Source organism: Bombus bifarius, unplaced genomic scaffold (assembly GCF_011952205.1).
Source record: "Bombus bifarius isolate JDL3187 unplaced genomic scaffold, Bbif_JDL3187 scf7180000007980, whole genome shotgun sequence".
Classification (NCBI taxonomy): Eukaryota; Metazoa; Arthropoda; class Insecta; order Hymenoptera; family Apidae; genus Bombus; species Bombus bifarius.
The window spans coordinates 810806-824389 of NW_022884365.1; the positions used below are offsets into that span (position 1 = coordinate 810806).

Consider the following 13584-nt stretch of genomic DNA (forward strand, 5'->3'; position numbering starts at 1 on the left):
ATTGACGCCCCTTCGCGAAAAGGCAATTTTTCGTAGAGGATACACGACTATCGCGTTAACGTTGTTCCCGCGGGATGCTCTTGTCGAAGGGGTGCGCCACTATCCGCGCGCGTTTTACCCGTCCTCCGATGGTGTACGACTACGGGGGGTTGAAAGCACCACGCTCCACTATTTCGCGGACAAACAGATTTTAATGAGTAAAACGGTGCGGCCGAATTGCATCATGGCGTTCCCGCGAATTTTACGGGCGTCAAACCTTTCGGTTCCACCCCCGGTAACCCCCTCTATGCCAGCTCGACGTTACACCCCGCCATAGTCATCCATAGTTTATATCGCACGAACACGCGGCCCCCGCGTAATGGCCGTCCGTAAAATATTTATCGCGGAAATTAGTCGCACGATGATGTATGTCGCCGACTGTACGCACACAGTCGAACGTGATCGCGCTAGCAAGCACGCGCGCGCTCGCGGCCAACCGTCGACATGCGTGCAAGTTGGCGCAGGTAGATGGAAGCGTGTTTGCGCGAAATCGCTGCGACCGCACGCGCTGGGGGAAACTGCCACCCCTGTTTCACCTACCCCACAGCCTACCGAACGTACTCCGTGTCGTATCGGCGAAATATCGATCCTCCGTTTCGATCGATCTTTTCGTTCTAGAACGGCACACGCCGCGTCATTAGCGACCGAACGAATTATCAAAGTTAAAACGATGCGTCTAATTACCCAGCAAATTTTTATATTTTTCTGTTACTAACCCGTGTTTTTTTCTGTTCTGTTTCAGGTAAGTGTTGGAATCTCGATTCTACGGGATTGGTGCTCAACTATCGTAAGTTCTAGGATTAAGCCACTCCTTAAAACGACCATTATGCGAAAGAGTTTATGAAGAGATTTCTCTTTGGTAGAAACGAAACGATATCTCGAAGTTTAAAACTTCCTATATAGTTGTACATATTGTTTTAGACAACTGATTTTATCAGAATTATGAAAAATCGAACAATCGTTTCGTTACGAGTCGATTCGTTTTCATCGCGTCTAAAGATGGATTTTCTATAACTACCGAATACGTTTAACGTTGACTTCGGTCAACCAAGTGTAGCTAAGAAGGACGCGTAAGGACGCATACAGGCGAAGCTTGACGTTAAGAAACGAGAAACACGAGACTGCCGTTACGGGATATGAGTGACGAGGACGTAAAGGAGCTCGAGTGGCTGTATAATGAAATCGCGGGTCACGCGACCGGAACATTAGATCGAATCCGCGGTTATTTCCCTGGGATGGATGATTCATCAACGAGAAGTAATCGGAAGACTAGCAGGCGTTGATCGTCCTATTAATTCGGTCACAAGACCGTCGATGAATGAACGATTCGACCAGAAACCGTTTTATCGGATCGATCGACGAGTTTGTTTGGCATGGAAGCGTGAAGCGGAATTCGGTCTCCTAAAGTTTTCCACGATGGCTGTGCTCCTTCGTAACAAGCAGTTAGACGTAATGACGTGTGTTTACGCTTCTGAAAAGTTTCCTTCGATCCTGGTTGTTTCGTAGCCGGGGACGGAGCTTGTTATTAGGAAGTGCAGCGAGGATAGAGTCGTGATGTGACCGGGGTAATGTCAGGTTGGTCGAACGTCGCAAATGACAACGGAAAACACGGTATTAATTAGCGATTGGACGTTGTTTACCAGTCACGACCACGGGAACCGTATTGTGGGCTGCGCTTCTTGCTCTAGTCGACTTTTGCTATTACATGCCATTTAGCTAACGGTTCGACGTGCACCATTATTTTTACAGCACTCGGTTAAACCGCGCAGAGAAACTGTACCTCGTCCTTTTCGTTCCCCTTGTCGCGAGACCGATCCGACCTTCTTTCATCTTCATTCTTTCGATCGTATCGATCGTTATAAGTCAGTCTTGCCAGCTAACAGAGAACATTAACTCGAACGTCGTCGTTAACTTCGATCTTTCGCCACGAATTTTCATCTTCGAATCAACGACAGTGCAGTTGCCGCGATCGAATTTGCCGGTTGTCGTTTCAGGAAATAATTAGTCTAATGAATTTTGTCAAATTCGGACGGTTTTCAGGGACGGTTTTTTACTCGAATTATCGTGTCGACGTGGTTTTCGTTCATAACAGAGGGTGGGATGAAATTCGTGTCGTCGAATTTCCGCTAATCCCGGGCTCGGTTCGTTTCGCGGGTCCGCGAAACGAAATTAAATCGTGCGTCGGCCGCGTTAATTAATACGCATTGCCGGTGTGTCGATTCGCGTGCGCGATAGGTAATACGCGGCTCGATTCCACAATATGTAGTAGTTTCTAATTAACGGGAGACATTGCGATCGATCCAATAAAAGTAGGCAAATAAATCGCTGATACCCTGTCAGTACGGTCGACGCGATAAATCAGTACTTTCGGGCAATTATACGGGTTCGTTGCGCTGTGCCCGGTACGAAAAACAAATTTTGAGCAACAAGCATCGATTTTGATCTCGAATTTATTTAACGCCGATTAAGCTGTATCGGGATATATTCGCCATTTATAATGCTCGGCTATCGCGTTATAAATAACTGGTCTGTTTATGCGTTCGTACGGGCTTTGAACATTAATCTTCGCGTCATTAATGTCCGATTAAAAGAACGAACGAGGGACCAAAAAAAATATCAATAAAAAATGAAGTACATGGCGAACGGGATCGTTTGAACGCGCTTTTACACAAACATCGTGAACCAGACAAAGAGAAAGAGAGGGAAGCTCGATTTGAATAAGAAGCAAAGACGCGGTCGCGAAATCCGCGGGGGACATCAACTTTTCCCAACCTTCTGACGTTCAGCGTGCTTATGGATGCAGCATTAACATCGAAAAGTGACAGAAGTTAAGCTCTCCGTGTCATTTCGATGTCTCTTTAGCCCGTCCCTCTCCACTTTCGCTTCCATTCCACTTTCTTCCAGCGAATAACTATCCCAAGAACCTCGGGATCGGGGACGGATCCGTCGAGCTCGATGCATTTTAAAATTGCACGCGATTACGTTGCGCGCGACCTTCCGTCATCGCCAATAATGCATAAAGCCGAATGAATTAATCAAGACTTTGCGTCGAGAACGAGAATAGATTCTTTTGAAAGAAGCATGATTAGAATTTCGGGATCTTGCGCGTTCTAAAATTTCACAGCTACATCGTGGATCAAGTAAGTCGGATCGCTACGATCTCAATAGAATTTCTACGAGCCCTTATTCTACACCTTTCACTTTGAACCCTTATCTACCTTGATCCTTCGTTCCATCGATCGTTGATAACGAACCGTCTGCTTTAAAGCACCTCCTTCACAACTGTAATTCGCATACCTAGTGCTCTTTACCGCGTTGCACGAGCTTTTGATGAATATCCATGCCACAGTTTACCTGAATTATTTGTAGCAATTCTAAGGAAACCTGCGTTTCTTCCGCTAGACAACGCGAAACAAATATTCGTTGGACGAAACTGAAGAAAGGGAGATGCACAAGATGTTGCTACGAACCCTCGTAGATGAGTCAAGGTGCAAAAGTTTAGCTCGCGAAGGAAAGAGGGGCTTTGGTCGTCGAGGTGCAATGACGTAGGGCGTCGGAGGCGTTGGTGGCGCTGAGCTCCCACCAGCGTATCGATTCCTCGATGCCAGGCAAGGAAACCAAACCCCACACCCCCTCCCTTCGGCTTCCTCTGCCTTCAACCACCCCCAGGCGGCCGTGTCGGCTAACTCAGCCTTCTCTTTCCCTCTTTCCGCCCACCTAGTCGGCCCAACCACTCACCCATCTGCCTCCCTCCTCTGCCACCCCCGTCTTCCGCCCACCGACAACCCCGTCGAACAGCCCTTCCTTCCACCGTCGTTTCTCTTCCGAGCGACGGCCAACTTTCTAGATATGAATTAACAGAGTTACGGAGCTTCTGCGGCGGCCGAGCTTCGAGTTATGCGGCTTACCAACTTGAGAACGTCTCCGTGGCACTCGGTTGCTGCGTCGTAGTTCATGCGTTCACTATTCGCGTCCCCCTTATTTCCGGCGATACATCGATACGATTCGTTGATCTTCGAAATTGCAACTCCCCGTATCGAATATTTCGATCGCGTACACCTTTTGATTTACGACCATTCACCGGCACACAGCGCTAAAGCGATGTCAGGCGTTTTTTGTACGCCTGACACGCGTAGGACTAATAGGGTAATTAAGTCGGACAGCGTGGGAGTGGTAACTCGTCACGAATGCTGATTATCGTCGATGCGTAATCTGTCACGAGATCTGTATTCGATGGAATCCCGTTGTTAGCCTATACACTCTGCTCCCCGTCTCCCTCTTCGTTTATATCTGTTTCCATTGTTTTATCGCGAAACGATCGCGTTTAAATCGCGCCTCGGCGCGAACGTTGCCCACGAATTCCATCGTGTTTCTTGTCGCCCACGCGAACCGTGCGCAATTTCGTCATCGGCGCCGGTCGTGTCTTTTCCACGTTGTCCTATTGTCGATCATTAAATTTCTCTTATGATCGTGAATCGAGCGCACGCCCGTGATTTCACCGACACGACTGTGTCGGCCACAAAATTAATGCGTCCTTCAAACCCTTTCTCCCCGGGCCTCGTTTGACCCTTGCACGGTCATAGAAGCATCCGGCTGATAATGCCATTCCGCGGCACTGGGTTAGTGCAAGCACGCGGGTGCAATGTTGGAAGAGGAGGGGTCGGAGAGAGAGAGAAAGCATAGAGAAACGTGAGGAGACGACGGGCGGGGGTAGGGGCCACCGGTAGTCAACGGAGGAAGGGGCGGTCGTAAGGGATGCGCGGGTAGCGGCGGAGAGGGAAGGGTTTGGGGTATTAAATCATAGAGCCGGAGCGCCTGCCGCCGGTTTACTGCCGGATAAAACGCAGTGACTGTTATGTTATGGACCACCTGTATGCCTCGACCCTGAACTCTCTCTCCCTGTCTCTCTCTCTTTCCGTCGCTTTACCGGCTGCTCCCGAGCCGACTGAAATCTATATACGTCCGAAAACAGCCCTCTAGCGTCCGCGTGTACCCGCGATATTGCTCTAGATTTGATAATTTCGTGAGTTTTCTGCGACCTCGGTCTCGTTCATCCGCCAACGACACACTGGAATCGTCCTTAGACTTTCCAAACATTCCAGACACTTCGCCGATGCAGATAGAAATCGTCGATCGAGGGAAGTTACGCATGTTACATCGAGCTTGAACCTAAAATCGTGCGATCGAGAAACAGAATCCTCCCGATGGACGATAAAAATTTGTCCGAGCGCGGCGCGCAAGTGAAAAATAGCGCAGAATCACGCGAGCCGCAACGCTAACAGGCGTTCACCTGCTCGCCTCGGCACTAATTAACGCGTCGCCCTCGACAGGTCTGACGTGCTAGCCGCTTCAGAAAGGAATTCGCGACGGGAAGCAGCCACTTCGCACCTAGTCCAGACACCAGCTGACAAAAACGGGGCCTCGAGTAGCTCGTGGAAAAGAGTAGGAAGCCTGCTCCTTCCCGTAGAAAGAAAAGCCGGGACCACGCTTCGGCTGCGTTTCTTCGTTCCTATTCCGGAATTCTATTCTTTCTCTTCTACCCCTTGCACGTCCTTGGAGTTGAGTTTTTTGTTTCTCCGCGGAGATCGGTATCCGCGATTATATTATAAATATACATGTAACTTTCCAGCGAGGGAGCGTCCCCTCTTGTCGAGAAGACGGACACAGCACACGAGCACCGTCCTCACGTGCGCGAGATACCTGCCGACGCAACCGTACACCGTGCGCATTCGGTGCACAGTCACGTGTATTGTATATGGCCGGTACCATATCTGCCTTCGTATGAACCCAACGCACAACCTTCGTCTTATCTCCTTCTCCTTCGTCCTTCCTTGGCTCGCATTCTGCACCACTACGCTCTATCATCTCTGTCTCTCTCGTCGTTCCTCTTGCTGCCGAGTTCCTCGGCCTACAACTCGCGGTATTAAATACAATAAAGACATTCAATGGGAATTAATCGGATATCTACGTATCTACCGTCCACTCTGGGCTGCATTGTTGCACTGGTCCCGTGACGGCGCGCGCTCGACCGCCTCTCTTTTCTCTTCTCGTTCCCGCTCGTTTTTCTCTCGTTCACCGGCGCAACTCCTCCTACTCTCCTACTCGTTCTTCGTATTTCACCTTTTTGCCGGTCGAGCCGCCGGGTCGAATGGAGATATTCCGCGGCGGAATAATATCGAGGCACGTTTTTAGAGAGCGCACCCAACGCTCCGATGCACCCGCTTGTCGGCCCTCTACACACCACGCTACCGTTCGAGAGCCTGTGTAGTATGTTCAGTCGATCGACAAACACGAGCACGACGCGGGCCCACGACCACGACGAAGCCACCCTCGTTCGCATTCTCGCGTGAGCGACGTATGTAAGTACCTGCGTACATACGTGCACGAGGTGGATACTTAACGAACCCGTCCCGTGTGCCGCGAGTATGCGGCTTTTCGAGCGGCGGCTTCGTTTTTCTGACCGGAGGGAAAGAAGCGACGCCGACCGTACCGGCTCGATACGCAACGTCGACGGGGAGATTTTAATCTCGATCGGGGAATTAATTTGGTGCCTTGTAGGGAATTGCGCTCGAGGAATCGTAACTGTCTTTAATTCGATTATCGGCTGCTCTCTATCTTTCCGTGGTTGCATTGTGCATTGGGATACCTTAATGTTTTAATTATGTCGGTAACGAGCTTTTATGCGCATTATTTTTAATTCTGTTCGATTAGATCATAGGAACTTGTCGCTGCTGCTAGGCGACTACGAGGCGATTTATTACGCGGTGGTGATACTCGCTAATCTAATTTTGGAGTTGGTCTGTCCTCGCTATCGATAATATATACGACGTTATTTTCTTCTTTTTTTTTTAATGACAGTTCGTATATCGCGAATTATGCATCAGCGAGTTTCACGATCGCTTCCGGAAATCTTGGTTTCGAGGAACCTCGATAAACACACGAGCAGTTGCCGTGAAAGTTTTCCATGCTACGGGGTTCTTCCACGTTGGAACTTTTCCTCCGCGTATCAGGACACATCGTCCGCCTGCAACTCTCCGGGAACATAGTCGCGTAAGTTCGTCAAAACTGTCAGACTATTCGCTCGCGGAGTTACACCGCGCATTAAACTTTGAGCCCTGTTCCAATTCTTGCCACCTGTTTATAGTTAGCCTCCCCTCGAGCGTATCGATTGTTCATTACTGTCGCAACTTTGCGGTGAAACTTCGCCCGGAGCCAATCGACGTTACATTGTAACGTTATACCAGGACGGTGTGTTGTGCTGCGAAGAAAGCCAACTGCGTCTAATGATGGCTATATAGGGAAACTCCGTAGAAAACACGATGAATGATAAATGCGAGTCGAGTCGATCAATGAACACAGAATAAAACACGAGCGAGAGAGATTCATTATTAAAACTTAGGAAAAAATATAGGGTCGTACGCGACATCGTGTACACTCAGGTGTCGTTCGCCGACTATCTACAGAAAATGAAAATTCATCTGCATGTCGATACTGGTAGCAAGCACTCTGGTAATTGCGAGATTGCCTCGGACGTAGACGTTGTCTTATCGAGGACGAACCTTCTTTCTTCGTACCGTTGCCTCCAAGACACCCCTCCCTTACTGTTACAATTATTATTCATCTTATCTCAGTCGATTTGCATTATATTTAAATTTAAATACACAGCCAGGCGGTTACCGCCGCCTTCTCCACCCCACCTGTCGCCTCTTGGTCCCTCCTCCTTGCGTTCTTGTCTCGCTCGGAGCCGACGGGGGCCAGTTTGCCACCCGCTGCCTCGTAACTCCCGGCCTGTAATTGCAGGCCACGCGAAAACAATGCTGAAGTCGATACGATCACGTGACCAACTCGAAATAATTCCTGCTTGTTTTCGACCAGCCGAATCGCGTGGTACCCCGTGAGAGTTCCGTCGGCTCGGCCTCCAGATTCGTCGTCCTCTTTGTTGCAGGCTACGAAGGGTGGAGCGAGAGCGATGGTTAATTAAACGAGGGCCTCGAGCAGTCAACTCGTGTCTGCATATAATTTCTGCTTCGTGATTCTTCTTTCCCCTTTTTTCTCCCGTCCGTGTCGTGCGAGGGAAACTGCTCCGTAATTTCGTCAGGCCATAAATAGAAACGGAAACACGGCTTCTTTATATTCTTTTCTTCTTGTTCTTTCATTCGAAAAACGTTATTTTTCAATTACCTCGAGATATCATTGATTTTCAAAAATATCCCTGTCGAAGATTTTTACGAAGAATTTTCCAACTTCCTTTTTTAATCAACGTCCGATAATGTTCGCGTCGATTCGCATCGTCATAAACATATCAAGTATCGACTATCGTTGCCGACCTGGCCCAACTGAAACATTAGCGGCGAAACGGCGTCATAAATAGCGTCTTAAGTATAGCGTCACGGTGCGGCGTCGACCCTCTGCAGAAAGCAAGACCGACCTATGGGAAGTCCGTGCGCCTAGAATAACGAGCGGTAAAAAAATTCATACATCGTTCTTGATATTGTGATCGTAATTCTCGGCAGCAGAGTATCTCAAATGTCGGAGAGTCGGGAATCCTTCAGCTTTTCTCCCTGTGTATACATGCCGTTTCTTTCATTTTTATACTTAACCTGATTCGTAGGAAACGTTAGTGGGAGAAAAGAATCGAAGCTTTACTCCAATCCAAGAGGCAGAAAAAGAACGGTATCGCTTCTTTCTGCTATTTAGGAGATACGAGAAGAAATAAGAAGGTGATGGAGAAGGGCGTCGGCGATAAAGGTGAGGTAGGGCGTCGCGACGTCCGTCAAAACGCGCCGGTTGGTCTTTCAAGAGAGCATCCTGGCTCCTTTTCTATCATTTTCTTTTTCTCACTCTTGTTCTCGTACTTGGCCTTCTCTCTTTCCAGCCCCTATGCTCTATGGATTTCGTCGAAGAGAGAATCTTCCACCCCCTCCGTGTTTCCCTCGACCACTTTCCTTTCGTGTCTCTCGGCTGAAACGAGCGAAATGCTTCTCTTAGGATCAAGGAAGAGCGCAGACTCCAAACGGCACCGGCGACCCCCGTGAATGGCGACCCTCACAAACCAATCGTATTCCCGTTTCCATCCCTCTTCGCTGCCGGAGGAGACTCCAACGGGAGTTTCCCTCCGCGCAACCCTGTCGACGTCGTTACTGTTACCCGACCTGCCCCTCTTCGTCTTCCCCTTGCCACGTCTCCACCCTTCGAAACGCTAGCTAGCTCGACGATGATCCGACGTTTTCCAGCTTAAGGATGGTGTTTTCGCGTTTTAAACGCGATCTAGGTTTTTAAAGCGACTCGAAGAAAAATCTTCGACTCTAGTCAAGGATTTATCTAGAAATATAAAATAAATAGATACGTTATTGTTGCGTTAAATCATCGAGGATATCGTAAAAATGAAATTAATTCGTAATTAACATTTACAGTTAGATTCTATGTCGCGTACCCTCGCTATGTCTGCGATTCATCGACTTCAGTGGCATATTCAGGGGTCTGAGTGCACGATCGTTCGGGCGTCTACGTGAGAAGGAATGGTTGCGCTTAACGCGACCGTTTATCGTCCGTTATGTAATGGAAACGTTGCCGCGTTAGCCGAACATATTATTCGGATCTTGATCGACACGACGGGGCACGGTGACCGGCTACGATTTGCAATTATTGTCGGCACCGTTATCGACGCGCACCTGTCGTGTTGCTTCGCTGATAGCCAACGCGACACTTAACGCACTGTGTCAGTCACGTGACGGACTTGTGCATGCGTGTCCAAGAGACATCCGTCTATCGAGACCATGTAATTCCCAAGGAATCCTTCTTTTTGTTCCACCATACGTATCTTCTGACGTCCCAAATGTCGCGAGGCGTAATAATAGAAACTGCTGGATCCAACTGTTTCGCGTTAATACCTTCATATAACTTTCCATCGATTCCATTGTTCTATAAAATTTATTAATCAGAAATAGCTGATCACAGAGTAGTTAAGATACCATACGGTGTATTTTTAGTGGTATTCATCTGGAAAAATCAGTCCATACGATTTTCTGCTTCAAAAGAAAAGGAACACGCCGGCGAGCTATTCGCGTTTCTTCATGTTCGGACGTAAAGTACACCGATGCGTTTGTATAGGTATTCGAGCACGGAGAACGGGCGCAAGCGGTGTATCGGGGACGATATCGGAACGGGGCTTCCGGGCAAAGAAACATAAAGAAAGCGGGGGGCGCGCCTCCGGGACAAAACAGCTGACGCCATGGCTGCCGCCAACCTCGTTCCTCCACCTCCGCCACAACCTCCTCCCTGCTCCGTTTCCTACTCGCCTTTTCCTTCTTCTCTCTCTCCTCTTGTTTCTTTTTTCTCCGCTGCGCTTTCCTTCTTTTCCGCCGTCGTGCCGCCCGAGGGATTTAAAAACAATTCGGTAAATTGCATCCCGGTCCGGAGAGAAACGGAGAAATCGGGCTGAAAGAAGACTGGTTGGGTAGAGGTTAGTAGAATGGGGAACAGGATGTGGGAGGGTGGCGAGGAAGTTGCAGTCAGTATCGTCGTTGCACCGGCGTGATATCACCCCGGATCCTTTCTGCCACGAAAGTAATTAATGCCGGCAAAGATACGCGGGCTGAGCTAAATTCTTTCCACCCCCGCCTAACAACGTTCACGAAAGAACGGCCATCGTTAAAAATCCCGCGGCACTTTTTAGATCGGGGAAAACGGACGTGGAGGGATCCTTGTGAGTTCCGGCGCGCCACGATCAGGACCGAAGATAGCGGCGCGGAACATTGATAAAGTGTCCATACTATTTGTACTGGCGGCCTGTCGGAAATAAATAGCCTTCGAGGTTTTCTTCGTCCGCGCTACCCGGCGAAAAACTTGCTCCTCGTTGGTGGTAGTTAAAAATCGTCGAATTCCAACTGGCAAAATAATCCGGCAACCATTACGGAGCACGATCTATTTTCTATCCCGGTGACAACTCGAGACACAAAAGGAGGTTCGCGTAGGAGAGCTGTTTCTGTTAGTTCCAATTTTCTGAAAAATATAAAAAATATAGGCCACGTAATAGATGTAGTAATTACATACAGAATTTCTTTACATGTATTTGCTATAATCGATGGTTAAAATGTTGGAGAATTCTCAAACGATTAGCTGCCACGATCTATTAATATTAAGATCTATTTTCATTATGCTACGACAAAGAAATGGCTCGAGCTGACGTAATTTTATTTCGTTGGGGCTTAAACGTTATTACGCGCGAATAAATGCACGAAAGCAGAGGCGAGGCGAATTGATTGGCGTCTGGGCCTAAGCCGAGCCGTAAGAATGCAGCGTCGGCGAGGCCTTTGTGTCTCGCGTTTTAACAAGCCACGGTGCATAAATTAATCCAGAAGCCCGATATCGTTTGATTCGCCGCTGTGCCGCCATGTCCGACCAAATGCACCCACCTCTCCCTCTATTTCTCCCTTTTCCTCTCTTCCCGTCTGTGTGGCTACGTATTTACCCTCCCTACCGATTATACTGCTTACCTGCCAATGCACGGTACACTTCGTATGTAATACCTCGCGTACGTGCATACACCTTATGCACCCGCTTCGATATACACTTTTTATGGCCGTCGTACCGTACTACTTCCAATGGTAGTCTTTCTCTTTCTTTTTCTTTGATGTTTCGGTCATCGTCCTCGCGAAACGCTGTTATTTTTACTATATGTCGCGTATAACTTTTGATATGAAATCGCCAAATTTGAAGTGAAAAAATGGCGGAAGATTACTAGGAAACTATTTAATGATAGACTTGTTGAAGGATTGCAATTGATAGATATCATGTAATGATCAAAAGTTATTTCTAAGTTTACTGGATGAAACTGAACGACATCAGAAGTTTATCCTTTCCGTATCCGTGTAGAGCCTAGAAATAGAAATGGAAATTATGTCACATTTTACAGAATCCTTTTGATAATGTCGGAATAGGTTTCCAAGGTTAAGTTTGTTTGGTTCTCGTTAAATATTCATTAGTATATTTGTTGCTATTGAAAAAAGTTTTTATTTATTCAACAATCGAAGAAAATGTTTTTATGGAGTTCTTTTAATATTCCTTCTTATTCATAGCCAACTCCTTTACTTCTTGCCTGCTTATCATACAGCACACCGTTCTATTGTCAACATGATTGAATATAGGAAATATAAAAAGAATTCAATACACATAGCGTTTATTCGATTTTTTCAAGTTAATTGTCACGCTCAATAATGCATTAATTCAAAAAGAAAAAATCTGTAGCTTACCCGCGATATTGTCACAATTCCTCAATCTTCTTCTACCATTTGTACCCAAGTATTCATAAATTTCAATTAATTTAGCGAATTGAACACATATTCCTCGTATACGTAATCGCTGGCAACGAATAACGTGAGTGAGCCGTGTTAGTTCAGACAGCTGCCGATATGCGGCGCTTCGACTGGATCAGCGAATAGTTACCCTAAGCCTCGCTAGTTGGCAGCACAGGCAAGGCGCGATTGGGTTGCATTACGTGTAGAAACGTGAAAAATTCGTTAATTATCTGAATAATTAGTGCGTAGTGTCGTTGATGGCCACTAGTTAATTAACCGATAATCGCGAAGAATTTGCGGACAGTTAGGATGACAGTCGGGATGAGACAACTTTCACAGATAGCTGTTATCTGCATGTAACGCAATGCAAGTATATACGTAAACACGCCATTCATGGAACATAGCACGTAGCAAGTCAAAATTTTACGATAAGCGTACGACGTTTCTACAGCGTCATTTTGTCGATCGGATAAATATCGACGCCGACGAGCTCGTAAAAACGCAACTAATAGAGCATAATCGTGTTTTATGTATTTTTATGGGCAATTCGTAATCGAATCCCTTGGGCGGTCTCGTCCCTACCATTCTGTACCCATAACCCCCCCCCCCCCCGCCGCTTCTGAGCGGCTCTTCGTCATCGTTGCGCCGCTGCGCGGCCGATTGGTCGTCCCTTTGAAATATAAACACAGTGCATTTGCATGTTTTCCGGATTTAATTAGCTCCGATGCGATTATTAATTGCCCGCGGCCACGGGAATGGTCGCGCGTCGATACATCTACCTCGCCTCCCCCCTACCGCCTTGTATTTACAATTTTCGTTCGTAAATAACAAACCGTGGCGACGCCGCGGGTCGGATTTTAACGAGGGAATTAATAATTCGGCAGAAAGAGGGTGACGGGCGGAGAGTGGGAAGCGGGGAGCGGTGGTGGGGAGAGGACGTGGCAGGGCCGGAGAGGGAAGGCAACGGGGCGAATTCAAGCGAGCATACACAGGGAGAAAAGTAACGACCATAATCGCGTGGCTGGGGGTTTAATGGCGACGGATTGACCGCGTACCAAGGTGGCCGCTGATAAGTCGAGTCAGTTGCAAATGGAGCTTTTCTGTGCGTTACTTCGGACGATCGTTAGCGGAGATCGAAGATACGGTTGGTTTCACAAGGGAACGTAATGGTTTGACGAAGAAAATTCGTTCAGAGCGTAAGGCACTGGATGTGTATATGCGGTTTATTTGTAATTTCAGATTTGACCTC

At 47.7% G+C, this 13584-nt stretch overlaps 1 protein-coding gene across 1 annotated transcript in view; it reads left to right on the top strand.

The window, feature by feature from the left end:
• The first annotated feature begins 10510 nt into the window (after positions 1–10510).
• Positions 10511–13584, top strand: part of LOC117204789 (homeobox protein homothorax-like) — a 244673-nt gene continuing 241599 nt past the window's right edge. The window contains exons 1-2 of the mRNA XM_033442521.1: positions 10511–10549; positions 12644–12701. Of these exons, the coding sequence (XP_033298412.1) occupies positions 10511–10549; positions 12644–12701 (97 nt within the window). The remainder of the gene's footprint in view (positions 10550–12643; positions 12702–13584) is intronic.